Consider the following 13,272-nt stretch of genomic DNA (forward strand, 5'->3'; position numbering starts at 1 on the left):
TCCGCGGCATGTGGGATCTTCCCGGACCGGGGCACGAACCCGCGTCCCCTGCATCGGCAGGCGGACTCTCAACCACTGCGCCACCAGGGAAGCCCCAGGAAGTGACATTTGATCAAAGACCTGAATAAGGTGTGAGGGTACCTTGTATGTATGTATTTCTGAGGGAATAACAAGTTTATGCAGACCAAACAGCAAGTACAAAAGCCGTGAGATAAGAGTGTGCCAGACTTGCTAGAGAAACAGCAAGGAGGCCAATGTGGCTAGAGCAGAGGGAGCCAGGAAGAGAAAAGTAGATTAGGTTAGAGAGAAGTGAGGAGTGACAATGCTGATGCCAGGTAAGCGCTGATGCTCAGTTAAACTCTGAGGAATGGGATAGATTTAGCTAAGAACCCATCGCCTGTATTGGGAGCTTGGTTAGCAGAGAAGTGACTTTATTGACTCATTGTGCATCTGTTCTGACCAGAAGGGTTGAATAATGAAGGAAATGAATCTATCATATTTGTAATTTAATTTGTCCATGTGTGTTCAGAGTGTTATGTGTGTGCACTGACATCAGGGTACACGCATGACACTCTGAACAGGGAGGAGAAAGTGGCAACAAATGAGTTTGGAGAGGTAGATTATGTGTGCCTTGTTAATTATTTTGGACTTTATCAGCCTAAAAGCTTTAGGAAGGCACTGAAGGGATTTACCAAGGAATGTTCCGTTTTGTATTGGGGTGGGAGGAGGGGGATGTTGTTTATGGGGTGAAGTGGATTGCTGGGGCAAGAGTGGTTAGAGAGGGCTTACCTGGTGGCGCAGTGGTTAAGAATCCACCTGCCAATGCAGGGGACACGGGTTCGAGCCCTGGTCTGGGAAGATCCCACATGCCGTGGAGCAGCTAACCCCGTGCACCACAACTATCGAGCCTGCGCCCTAGAGCCCGTGAGCCACAACTACTGAAGCCTGCATGCCTAGAGCCCAAGCTCCGCAACAAGAGAAGCCACTGCAATGAGAAGCCCGCGCACTGCAACGGAGAGTGGCCCCCGCTCACCGCAACTAGAGAAAGCCCGCGTGCAGCAACAAAGACCCAACGCAGCCAAAGAAAAGAGTGGTTAGAGAGACATCAGTTAGAGGCTATTGTAGTCATCCAAGAAAGAGATGATTATGGTCTGTGGCCTAAAGATACGGAGTTATGAAGGGCGAAAAATGGATAGGGTCAAGAAATAATTAGGAGATAGAGAATATTCAGGACATGGTGTGTTTGGAATGAGGGAGGCAGGGTGGAAAAGTTGTTAAAGATTTCTCTCTTTTGTGCCACAAGGAAGATAGTGGTATCATTCAGCAAAATAGTGAAGATTAGAAGAGGACCAGTTTGGGGTGGGTAGAAATGATTTAATTTTGGACATGTTGTGCATGAAGTACTTTTGAGCCTTTCAAGTGAATAGTCTGGTGGGCAGTTAGACGCATGATTTGGAACATCTCGACAATTAATTTTTGAACATGGTTGTTAAACTTCCAGTGTGGAAAGCTGTCAAAAACCTTCTGAGTATTAACAGATTTATTACCATGTAAAGTTACATCTCTAACAAAGCCTGTAAAGGAACAGTACTTACTGCTAAGAGACTTTACAATAGCGGATATGACTGAACTGGGGAGATTAGGGAAGGAAAGACCTTCTTGAAGAAGAAATGCTTGAACTGTGGTAGTAAGGATGAGTAGGAATTCATCAGGTGAAGAGGGGGAGGAAAGAACATTATAGACAAAAAGAGTAACCTGGGTAAAGACCCTATTGCCAGAGTGGAGGGAAAGAAAGAAGAGCAATGGGTGAGACGTAAGCTGATGGTGAAAAAATAGGTAAGGCCACACCATGCTGGGTCTTATATGTATGCTGAAGTAATGTAAAGTTTTGAGCAAGTGGGCATGGAAGGAGGACACAGTGAAATTTGCATTTAGAAATGATCACTGCAAGGTGGAAAAAGGAGTGGAGAGAAGAAGTGTAGGCTCATGGAGACCAAATAAGGGGCTGTCTGGGCTTCCCTGGTGGCGCAGTGGTTAAGAATCCACCTGCCAATGCAGGGGACATGGGTTTGAGCCCTGGTCCGGGAAGATCCCACATGCCGCGGAGCAACTAAGCCCATGCACCACAACTGCTGAGCCCGCGTGCCACAACTACTGAAGCCCACACACTCCAGGGCCCGTGCTCCGTAACAAGAGAAGCCACCGCAGTGAGAAGCCTGCGCACTGCAATGAAGAGTAGCCCCTGCTTGCCGTACCTAGAGAAAGCCCACGTGCAGCAATGAAGACCCAACTCAGCAAAAAATAAATAAAATAAATAAATTTTTTTTAAAAAAGAGGCTGTTGTAGCAGTCTAGGCAACTCGTACTGGGCTGCTATTGGTGGACATAGGGAAAAATAGATGGATTTGAGAGGTATTTAGCTGGTAAAATCCACATAGCTTGATTTCTTGGAATACGAGAGGGATAGAGAACTATCAGGTGACTCAGGATTCTGACTTACACAATACCATTTAGATGAATGCACATTATGAAAAAAATGGAAAATGCAGAATGATGTAAAGAAGAAAATAAAAATCACCATCGAGAGATACACACTAAAATATTTTTTAAATTACCAACTGCTTAGAGATTTACTCAACCACTGCAATGGTTTTTTTCCGGTTTTTATTTCTTGCTATAAATGTGTTAACTTTTTTCCTCTGTGTATTCTCGAGGAAAACAAAATTGCTATGTTTGTTTTCATTTGGTTTTAGCTACCTGGAAATGACAAGACTGAAATTTATAAAAGAAGTTGGAATAGAAGATGTTTTTTGGTAGAGTTTGAAATCAGGAAGTTAAAAAAAAAAAAAAAGATGTTTTTTTAAACTTTAGTGACTTTATGGTGCACTACCAAAGAGTCAATCCATGCAAGACCACTGTAAAAACTAACCTCTGACTACAATATTCTTGGCTGTAGATTATGTTGCCTTCTGCCACTTTGATGCATTTAAAGGAATAGTTTCCAATTTTCTTCCCTTGGTTTAAAAGAAAAAGATTCATCATATGTTGCATACATTTTTAAAAATTGTGGTAAAATACACATAACGTAAAATTTAAAATTTTAACCATTTTTAAGTATACCATTCAGTGGCTTTAGGTATATTCGCAGTGTTGTGCAGCCATCACTACTGTCCATTTCTAGAAGTTTTTCATCATCCTAAACAGAAGCCATGTACCATTAAACAGGAATTCACCATTCCACCCTCCTCCCAACCCCTACTAACTTCTTGTTTACTCTCTGTCTGTATGAATTTGCCTATTGTTGGCACTTCATATAAGTGGAATAATATAGTATTTGTGCTATAGTGTGTGGCTTATTTCCCTTAGCATAATGTTTTTAAGGTTCATACATGTTGTAGCATGTGTCAGAATTTCATCCCTTTTTAGGGCTGAATAATATTCCATTGTATGTATATCTCACATTTTGTTTATTTATCTGCTTGTGGACACTTGGGGTTGCTTCTGCCTTTTGACTATTGTGAATAATGCTGCTGTGAACATTGTAAGTATCTGTTTGAATCTCTGCTTTCAGTTCTTTTGGATCTATACCTAGGAGTGGAATTGCTGGGTCATATGGTAATGTTTAACTTTTTAAAGAACCACCAAACTTCTCCACAGCAGTCATACCATCTTCATTCCCACCTGCAATGCCTGAGGGCTCCAGTTTCTTTACATACTCACCAATACTTGTTATTTTCTTTCTTCCTTCCTTCCTTCCTTCCTTCCTTCCTTCCTTCCTTCCTTCCTTCCTTCCTTCCTTCCTCCCTGCCTCCCTGCCTCCCTCCCTCCCTCCCTCCCTCCCTTCCTTTCTTTTTTTAATAATAGCCATCCTAATGGGTATGAAGTGATATCTTATTGTGGTTTTGACTTGCATTTCCATAATGACTAATGATGTTGAGCATCTTTTCATGTGCTTATTTGTTGTTGCACATTTTCAAAATATAACTTCTTTTTTTCTCACTTGGTTGACAAAGATGTATTGGCTGTAACTGTTGACTTGGCAACCACAGCTTTTCCTGTTGACTTTCTTTAACTAAATATGCGATTCCCCCCCACCCTTTTTTTTTCTTTTTAAAGATGGCTCTGAGTAAATCAATGCATGCAAGAAATAGATACAAGGACAAACCTCCTGACTTTGCATATCTGGCTTCCAAATATCCAGATTTTCAGCAGCATGTTCAGATAAATCTGAATGGAAGAGTGAGGTAGGTAACAGATGAAGAATTCTCGATACAGTATTATTCTAGTGTAATTTGAATGGACACAGCATAGTGGAAAGTGTACTGGACTGATAGTAGACCTGAATACTAATTCTAGACATTTCCTTAAACTTCTCATCTGACCTTGGACAAATCACTTAACCTCTCTCGGTTTTAGCGTTTTAATCTATAAAATCAGAAGATTGGACCAAATGCTTTTAAGTTTCTTTCTGGCTAAAAAAAACAAAAAAAACAAAAACAAAATTATTGATGTCCAAATTATTGCTTACCCAGCAGAGATCCCAGAGTGCCTGCGGAAACCTTAGGATTGTACTCTAAAACTTGGTGACTGGTGAGGGTCTAAAGTCCTTATTTTAAGTGTGTGTTTATTTTGATGTGAGGTAGGAAAATAATAACCAGGATATCAAAACTGATTTCACTTCATTATTACTTAAAATGTCACTAAATTTAAGTTTAAAAGTTAATTATTAAAAATTAAAATAATAGTATGACGCTTCAGGAAATGGCAAGAATTATGATAGTGGTATGGTAATAACTGATGTTTGTGTTATACCCTTGAGAAGGAGATCTTTGACTGCCATCCTAAACTCTATGTGAGTTACAGAGGGGATTGGAAATTTCAAGCCTGCCTGGGGAAAATGTGGTGATTCACCTGTGGGGAGGAGGAAGAGCAAGATTTGTGGAGCAGTGGGAAGGTCGGGAATAATAGGATCAGAGGACTTGAGGCATTTTGCTGACCTCATCCTTCTTCCTGGCAGACTTCTTGTAGAACTGGAGGCCTTAGGCCAGGACTTAACCTGGGGGCCAAGGTACCCTAGAAATCCTAAAACTTAAAAAATATATATATAATACATATTTATTTACGTTCATTTTTCTGGGAGATAATCCTTGGTTTTCACCAGATTCTCAGAGAGATTTGTGACCCCCACCAATACACAAAGGTTAAGTCAGATGCCCTAGAACTGTGATTTCCAAGCTTTATTGTCTATTCCACTCAGTAAAATGTTGAGCACAGCTCCGTATATGAATGATTGTGTTACTTACCATGTTACTATATTAAACACATTAGAAAACACTTCAAACTGGAAATTAAAAATATATATAAATAAGAGTTCTAATATTTTCTTTGCATACTCTAAAGATTCATCTTTGGCACCTTACTTTGGAGATCACCCCAGAGATACTGAATTGGTGTTTCTCTTTGTTTAGATCATCTCTACCATTTTTCTTAAATCTTTATTTCATAGTTATGTATGTGGATGTTATTTATCCTAGTAGCTTTAGAGCAGGTAGAGTTTTGTTATTCTTTGTTTCCTCTCTACACATACTTTTGTACTTAATTATCTAACAAATATCTGTTGATTAACCATTTTGCTCTAAGTTCTGGGAGAGCCATAATAAACAAGCAAGACTTAGTCACTGCCATATTTTGAGTAAACACACTAGTGGAGGAAGTGGACAAACAAACAAGCAGTTAGCCTTTCAGTGTGGCAGAACCTGTGGAGTATACAGTGGAATCACACAGAAGGGAGACCTGACCCCAGCTTTGGGATTTAGAGAATGATTTGAAACAGATACTGTGTCTTAGTTGTGTTCTGAAGAATGAGTCTGAGTTAGCCAGGCAGAAAGAAGAGTGTTACAGGCAGAGGGAGTAGCGTGTGTAAAGAGCACGGGGCAGTGGGGACTGGAAAAGTTGAGCGTGCCTAGGGTGTGGTGGACAAATGACAGAACATGAGGCTGGGAGGATGATGCTTGTGGTACTTTATAAGGGCCAGTGAGGAGTTTGGAATTTATCTTAGGGACATGTGCAGAGAGTTCTTGTGTCTTCAGAATTACTCATCCCCAGTCTTATGCACTAAAGTTTTAAAGCAGGGAAATAACATTCAGAATTGTGTTTAGACAGGTGACAGGTGTATTCTAGGAGCATTGTAGAAGATGGATTGCAGGGGGAATTAAGACTGAAAGTATAGGCAAGTAAGTAGGAAATGGTTTTAGTAATCTACATTAGACATATTGGTGGCCTAACTAGGTAGAGGGAGGAGGGATAGAGATCACTGGATGAATTTGAGAGAAATTCATGAATATAATTAGCAGGACACAGTGGAAATTAAGTATGAACCAAGTATGGTGCTTGGTATTCCACCTTAGCAAGAGATTAGGTGGTAGTGCCATTTCTGCAGTAAGGAACAAGGGGGAATGAGCTGGTTGGGGGGGAGATGATATATTTTCAGTTTGGGGCATATTGAATCTGAGAAGTCTATGTGCAATTGAAAATGAAAGTCAGAAGAGAAGAACATAGCGGTGGTGTGGGAGTGGTATTAGTGAAGGCCTTGGGTCTTTGAACTGAACACTGAAGGATGAATAGAAGGGGGGAAAGAGTTCCAAGTATAGAGAACAGAATTTTTTGAAAGGCCTGGTAAGTTTGCAGAACTGCATGTAGATGAGGATGAAGTGGATATAGAATAACAGCTTAGGGAATACTAGGAGATGAGACTGAAAGGAAAACAAAGAACAGGTCACAAAGAGCCTTTCATAGCTCTTAGCTCATGCAAAGTAGAATGGACTTGATTGCTCAGACTTTGAGGAACCAGAGGAAGATTTTTAGGATGGTTAGGATTTTTAAGATGGCTTAAGATTTATATTTTTTAAGAAAAATCACTCAGAGCAGACCAAACAGATCTGTTATCACAACATATCTGAATGGCTTAAGGGTGTCTGACAAGTAATAGACATTCAATAAATATTTTTCGAATGCATGAGAATAATTCTTCTATAAAATCTAACTGTATGCCATTTACAGATAGCATACCTAAAACAAAATTGCAGATAAATAAAAAATAAAGGGATGGGCAAAAATATACTAAACAAATGAGAGTTCCCTCCAAATTAAAAAAAAGTAAGATAGAAGGCAGAAAAAGCCTCAAAGTAGAAAAAGAAGAGTAGTTTGTATTGACAAAAGAAATAACATTCAGTGAAGACTTAAAAAGAGACTTTTAGCATGTTGAAAAATGTAACATAAGAAATATCTTTTAAAAAGTGTTTGATATAATTCAGAGACATTTTTTCTTTGTCTTTCCAACCAAGTAGAGAAAAATAAACAGAACAATGGCCTTAGGGACTTTCAGAGGATCAATGAATGCTTCAAAGACAATTAGGTAAAAATACTCTTTGTGTATGTTCTTTTTCTTGGGGAGATAGGGTTTAAAGCTTTAACCTATAATTTGAACTTCAGTTTTTTTTGTTGTTGTTGTTGTTTTTTTTTTTTGCTGTACGCGGGCCTCTCACTGTTGTGGCCTCTCCCGTTGCGGAGCACAGGCTCCGGACGCACAGGCTCAGCGGCCATGGCTCACGGGCCCAGCCGTTCCGCAGCATGTGGGATCCTCCCGGACCGGGGCACGAACCCGTGTCCCCGGCATCGGCAGGCGGACTCTCAACCACTGCACCACCAGGGAAGCCCTGAACTTCAGTTTTAAAAGAGTAATTGACCCAAAAAAGCTTAAGTACTGCTGATAGAGAGCCTAAATAATATAATCAATAAGTTTGATTTAGTGATATATTTTGAACTTTTAATCTATAAATATGAATGCACATTCTTTTTTTTTAAATTGATACTGCATTTCTTTATTTTATTATTTTCTTTAGTTTTTGGCTGCTACGCAGCATGTGGGATCTTAGTTTCGCAACCAGGGATCAAATCTGTGCCCCCTGCATTTGAAGTGCAGAGTCTTAACCCCTGGACCTCCAGGGAAGTCCCACACATTCTCGGTACGCGGGCCTCTCACTGTTGTAGCCTCTCCCGTTGCGGAGCACAGGCTCAGCGGCCATGGCTCACGGGCCCAGCTGCTCCGCGGCATGTGGGATCTTCCTGGACTGGGGCACGAACCCATGTCCCCTGTATCAGCAGGCGGACTCTCAACCACTGCGCCACCAGGGAAGCCCCCACACATTCTTTTTAAATAGCTTGCACAGGCTTATAACACTAAGAAGTGACTGAGTTGGAACTCTCTCTGGCTCAGTCTATTGCTTCCCTTATTTATTTAGAGTAAATAAGATTAGAAGGAAAAAGAATTACAATTTTACAGATGGCTTGATTATTGTCTACCTGAAAAAACATTTGAGAATCACCTAAAAATATTCAAATGATTGCTGAATAAAACATACATATAAATATTTTTAAATGTACATAAATAAATATAAAATTGATAGGCTTCCAGATACTAGTTGGAAAATACAGTTGCAATAAAAGATCCCATCCACAATAACAAAGAGGAATAGGCAGAAACTTGGCAAAGAAATATGTTAAGATCTATGTGGATAAAGCAACAGAATTACCCTCAGGGGTCTAGGGGAGACAGTGAATCTAGGGACACCGTGTGTTTCTGGATGGGGAGGCTCAGTATAGTTAATATGTCGATTCTTCCCCAAATCAAAATCCTTCTAAGGTTTTTGGGAGAGAAAGTGACATAATGTTTCTTCTGTTCAAAGAAAAGATACTCAAAACAAATGTTATAAGTGGGTGATGGCAAGGTGAAGGGGTGTAAACTTTCCCAGATGGGTATTTAAATATATTGTGAAGTTTGAGTAATTAAAACATTAGCCCAGTAGTGCCACAAGAATGGGCCATCAGTTGTCTGGCACAAAGTGGCATTCAAGTCTCAACAGCATGTGCACATTAAATAGGGTGATTCCAGCCTGCATTCTACTCAGTAGTATACCTCCCAGAGGGAGTGTAGAGTGGACAGGGTGAATCTTCCTTTCTTGATCAGTCTTGACTCCTGTGTGTTTCTCATAATGTGAATATCTTACAGTGCTATGAATGATTAAAGAGCTTTTTCAGTGTTCTCTTGGATTTTCTCTTTATATGCTTACTTTGGAAGCTGACTCCTACGTAAGATACCACCCCACCATGTAAAGACTGTAACATAGAATAAGGACATTTCAGGTTGTTAAGGGCGGAGGCAGACAGCAATGGATTTTTAATAGATGCGTTGGAACAGCTGTGGGGAAAGTGCATTAGATTCCCTTTCCTATATATTATGCAAAATAAATTCCTGATGGTTTGATGATTTCATTATATTCTATTGAAGTACTAGAAAAAAATATATAGGTGGACTGTTTAACTTTCGGTGTAGGGATGGTCTTTCTGAGTAAACTCCAAGGGTAGAATTCATAAAGGAAATTTTATGGATTCAACTACATAAGAAGTAAAAACTTTTACATATCAGGAAATAGTAAAAGGTGAGAACACAGTATAAATATTTAGCTCCCTTAATATAAAGAACTCTTAGAAGACAATAAGAAAAAGGAAAAAAACCTTAATATATAGGTTAAGGATAAAAACGGGCAATTTACAAAAGAAGAAAGACAAATGGACCAAATTAGCAAAGAAAAAATATGCAGTATCTATCAATGGCAAAAATGTAGTCAAATAGGCATAGTGATAAAATGCTGGTAGAATTGCAGCTTTGAAAGTTCTAAAAGCATACTTAAATGAGATAATGTATGTTTGAGGATGTTCATCCCAAGGCTGTTTGTAACAAGGAAAATTGGAAATAATTTAAATTTCCAAAATTGTAGGTTCTTACAGTGCAGTTCCATACAGTGGAATACCACGTAGCCTATGGAATGGGTGTTGCAGATTATAAAACATCATCATTTTGTTTCAGACTGAAACCAAAGTATCTATGCTGATATGCTGTGCATAGAAAAGGACTAAAAGTTATGAACTTGATGTTCAAAGTGGTGGTTTTGTGATGGGCAAAAGTAATTTTAAAATTTCTTGCAAGAAAAAGCAAATTTGTCTGTGAAGGGATGGCAAGAGGATGAGGCAAGCTTGAGGAGAGCGCCTCTTCTTTAATAATAGGAGCAGTATGAGCTTACCTATGGTTGGTAGTACAGCATATTTAGAAGCGATCTGTGATAGAGGAAGAAGAGAAAATATGTACTTTTTTTTAAATGTAAACAACCTACATGCTCCTTGGACATCATCCTCCTTGCTGCTTACTTAGATAAGAGTTGTTGATGATTATATGCATCAGTAGAATGTTCTTTATTTTTATAGTGGCTTTTTATTTAACTCAAGAAGATATATGAAAAAGAATGGCCAAAATGTAAACCCAGGTAATGATGGAAAAGGAATACAGGCAGAACATTAGACCTGAGATGGATTGAAGTGTCATTTATTTGCTCAGCCCTTAAGTGCTCTCTTAAGGGAAGCAGGGTGTGATATGGAAAGAGGGGCACTTCTGAGTGAGTCATCCTAAGGACCAGTCTTGAGAGTGCCACTTACCAGCTGTGAGGTTTTAGATAATTTTCTTAGCTTTACTGAGACTGAATTTCCTCATCTAAAAAGGAGGGATAAAAGGACATACTTTGGATGGTTGTCATAAAGGTTAGCAATGATGTGTGCAAAGTGACTGACACATTGTAGACACTTAGTAAAGGATAGATATTGTTATTAAGCCTGGTACACTTGATAAGGTACTGAGGATTGCTGGTGTGATCTCTCTCTCTCCCTCTCTCTTTTCTCTCTCTCTCTCTCTCTCCCCTGCATCCGTCACTGCTTTGTTGTAATCATATCTGACCGTTTCAATTAAATTTTAGTTTGTGCTTTTTCACAGAAACCAGCCCCATAGGAACATCCTGCAGTTTACTTGAGCGCTGTCAGTTGAGTTTGAATAGCATATGACACTTAACTGATTTGTTTTTAAATCAAAGACCTGGCATTGAAGGGCTGTGTCATAGTTTGTGACTGTACCATTTTTAGCACCTCAGTAAAGATCTAATGAATAGAAACCAATGTTGGAGTAAGGTGGGAGGCTTCAGCCTTTATTGTTACATAAGGTTCAGCCTCTACACTGTTAGAATGATTGTTTCTTTAACCATGGTTACAGAATGTATCTTTCCAAACTCCATCTAATAATGGTAATACTGTATTCATCAATAGCAGAGCAAGAGTCGTCATGGGGAAATCAGACCTGAGCCTGTTGACAATAGGCTGTTTTGTTTCACGAAGCTGGATGTGTTAAACAAACAACAAAGACCGATGGTATAAATTGCTAATTTCCACGTGAGAGCTAATTTTAGTCCCTGTGCCTCTCTGTGCTCTCAGAAATGAAAATGAAAAAAGATCTTGCCTGTGTTCAGGAATTTTGAATGTCCCATGGTGCTAAAGTGACCCAGATATTTAACTAGTGAAGTCATATGACTTCACTTTTGTCCTACAAAAAGATTTCCAACCCTCAGATTAGGGTGTGTATTTTCTTAGAAGTAAGAAAACAAACACTCATTTTGCTAAAAACAAAGTCCAAGATTCAGCTCTTCATTGATTTTTGTGTATTTTCTTCAATTAAACTAGCTTCTGCTTGATGTCTTATATTTTTTGGTGATTAGAATGTAGTTCCTTATTAATAAGTCGTATGCTCTATTCCATCAAAGTAAGCACATTTTTTAAAACAGTGAGAATTGTTTATATAAACAACTCTGTTTGAAGGCACTAAGAAAATATATTAATTATATTGCTGTTTCTCTTGCTCCAAATGTTTTGTGAAGCCATGTAATCAATGCTCAAGCTGCACTACTATCTTTTGGGGATTGCTGTCATTGTGGGAAATATGCTGGTTTGGTCTCCAACAGAATTGGCCCCCTTTCATGGAAAACAAGTACTCTGGAACCAAGGATCTGTTTTCCTTTTTTGAAAAAGGAGGGTTTTTGAAAGAATTATTATACAAACATTTATAGAGCCCTTAATGGGAAAATTATAGAAATATATCCTTCCTACCTACATTTATAATGGGAATGTTGCATATGTAAAAGAAAAAAGGTCACGGTTCTTCCACCCCAGAGATCAAATTACTTGTGTTCCTTTCTAAGCCCTGTCCTTATGCATATATAGTAATTTTTGTGGTTGTAATTTTGCTATAGGTACAATCAAAGGACTTTTTTTTACCCACGCTTGACACAAGCATTTTCCATATAGTTATAAAACACTTATTGTTGTTATGAAGGTATTATGTAACATGTATTCAGATAATACAAAAATACAAGAATTTCGACATCCAGAGGTGGTTCTGACCCTTCCATATTGTTTTCTATGCATGTTCACATATAGGGTCTTTTTTTGTCTTGTTTTTATTTTTACAAGAATGTGATCATAATGTACGTATATGCATTTACCCAAACTTGTGGGAGATTTTTTGTTGTTGTTGCTGTTAATTTATCAAGGAACCCTCTTCATACAAGACTGTGTGAATCAGCCCAGTCTTAACTCCTTTTCATAACTGCAGAGTATTCTCGTGTGGATGTGGTATAGCTTATTCAGTCAACTCCCTAATGACTACTTTTAGATTGTTTCTAAATTTTCTGTAATGCAAAACTTAAATATATTTAACTGTTTCCCGTACTCTTGGACTTCTTTTTTTTTTTTTAAGTTTCACTGAATTTAGGGTAAGTCACCGGGCTTAGCTAGAAAAACTGGAGTACTCTTAACTGTAATTGGAAAGAGCAAAGAAGTGTTTGGATGACTAAGTTTTTCTTCCCTGTCATTTGCTCTTTAGCTAGCATAGGAATCCACATTTAAGAGACCAACTTGATTGATCAAGGTAGTTTCTTACTATTTTGCATGTAGGATTTTGGGTTCTTTGGCTAATATAGGGCTAACAGTAATGGTCATTTACAACTGTTCCAGGATCTTTGTTTTTATATGATACTACTATCTCATTGCTTATTTGACCATAGGTGTGATAAAGTTTAAAAAAAAAAATTCTTAAACTCAGTTGTGGGTAGATATGAGTTGATGGAAAACACAAAAGACCATAGGTTTGGCTTTTGGTTCTGTTTGACAACTTATTATTATTATGATACTCGAATTCAATTAAATTCTCCATCTGTACTTTGGATCCCATACCCTCCCCTGTCTCAAGAACCTTACATAGTCCAGTATTCCTTTATTTAAATATTTAATGTCTGTCAACTAGTTTCTTCTTTTTGACTTATTAAAAAATTGAGATATAACT

General features: G+C 38.6%; 1 protein-coding gene across 2 annotated transcripts in view; it reads left to right on the forward strand.

The window, feature by feature from the left end:
- METTL16 (methyltransferase 16, RNA N6-adenosine) overlaps positions 1–13,272 on the forward strand; it is a 50,555-nt gene that overhangs the window by 2,597 nt on the left and 34,686 nt on the right. For both annotated transcript variants that reach the window (XM_028499199.2, XM_028499200.2), the window contains exon 2: positions 4,116–4,243. In XM_028499199.2, coding sequence (XP_028355000.1) covers positions 4,116–4,243 — 128 coding nt within the window. The remainder of the gene's footprint in view (positions 1–4,115; positions 4,244–13,272) is intronic.

This window comes from Physeter macrocephalus, chromosome 14, assembly GCF_002837175.3.
Source record: "Physeter macrocephalus isolate SW-GA chromosome 14, ASM283717v5, whole genome shotgun sequence".
NCBI classification, from domain to species: Eukaryota; Metazoa; Chordata; class Mammalia; order Artiodactyla; family Physeteridae; genus Physeter; species Physeter macrocephalus.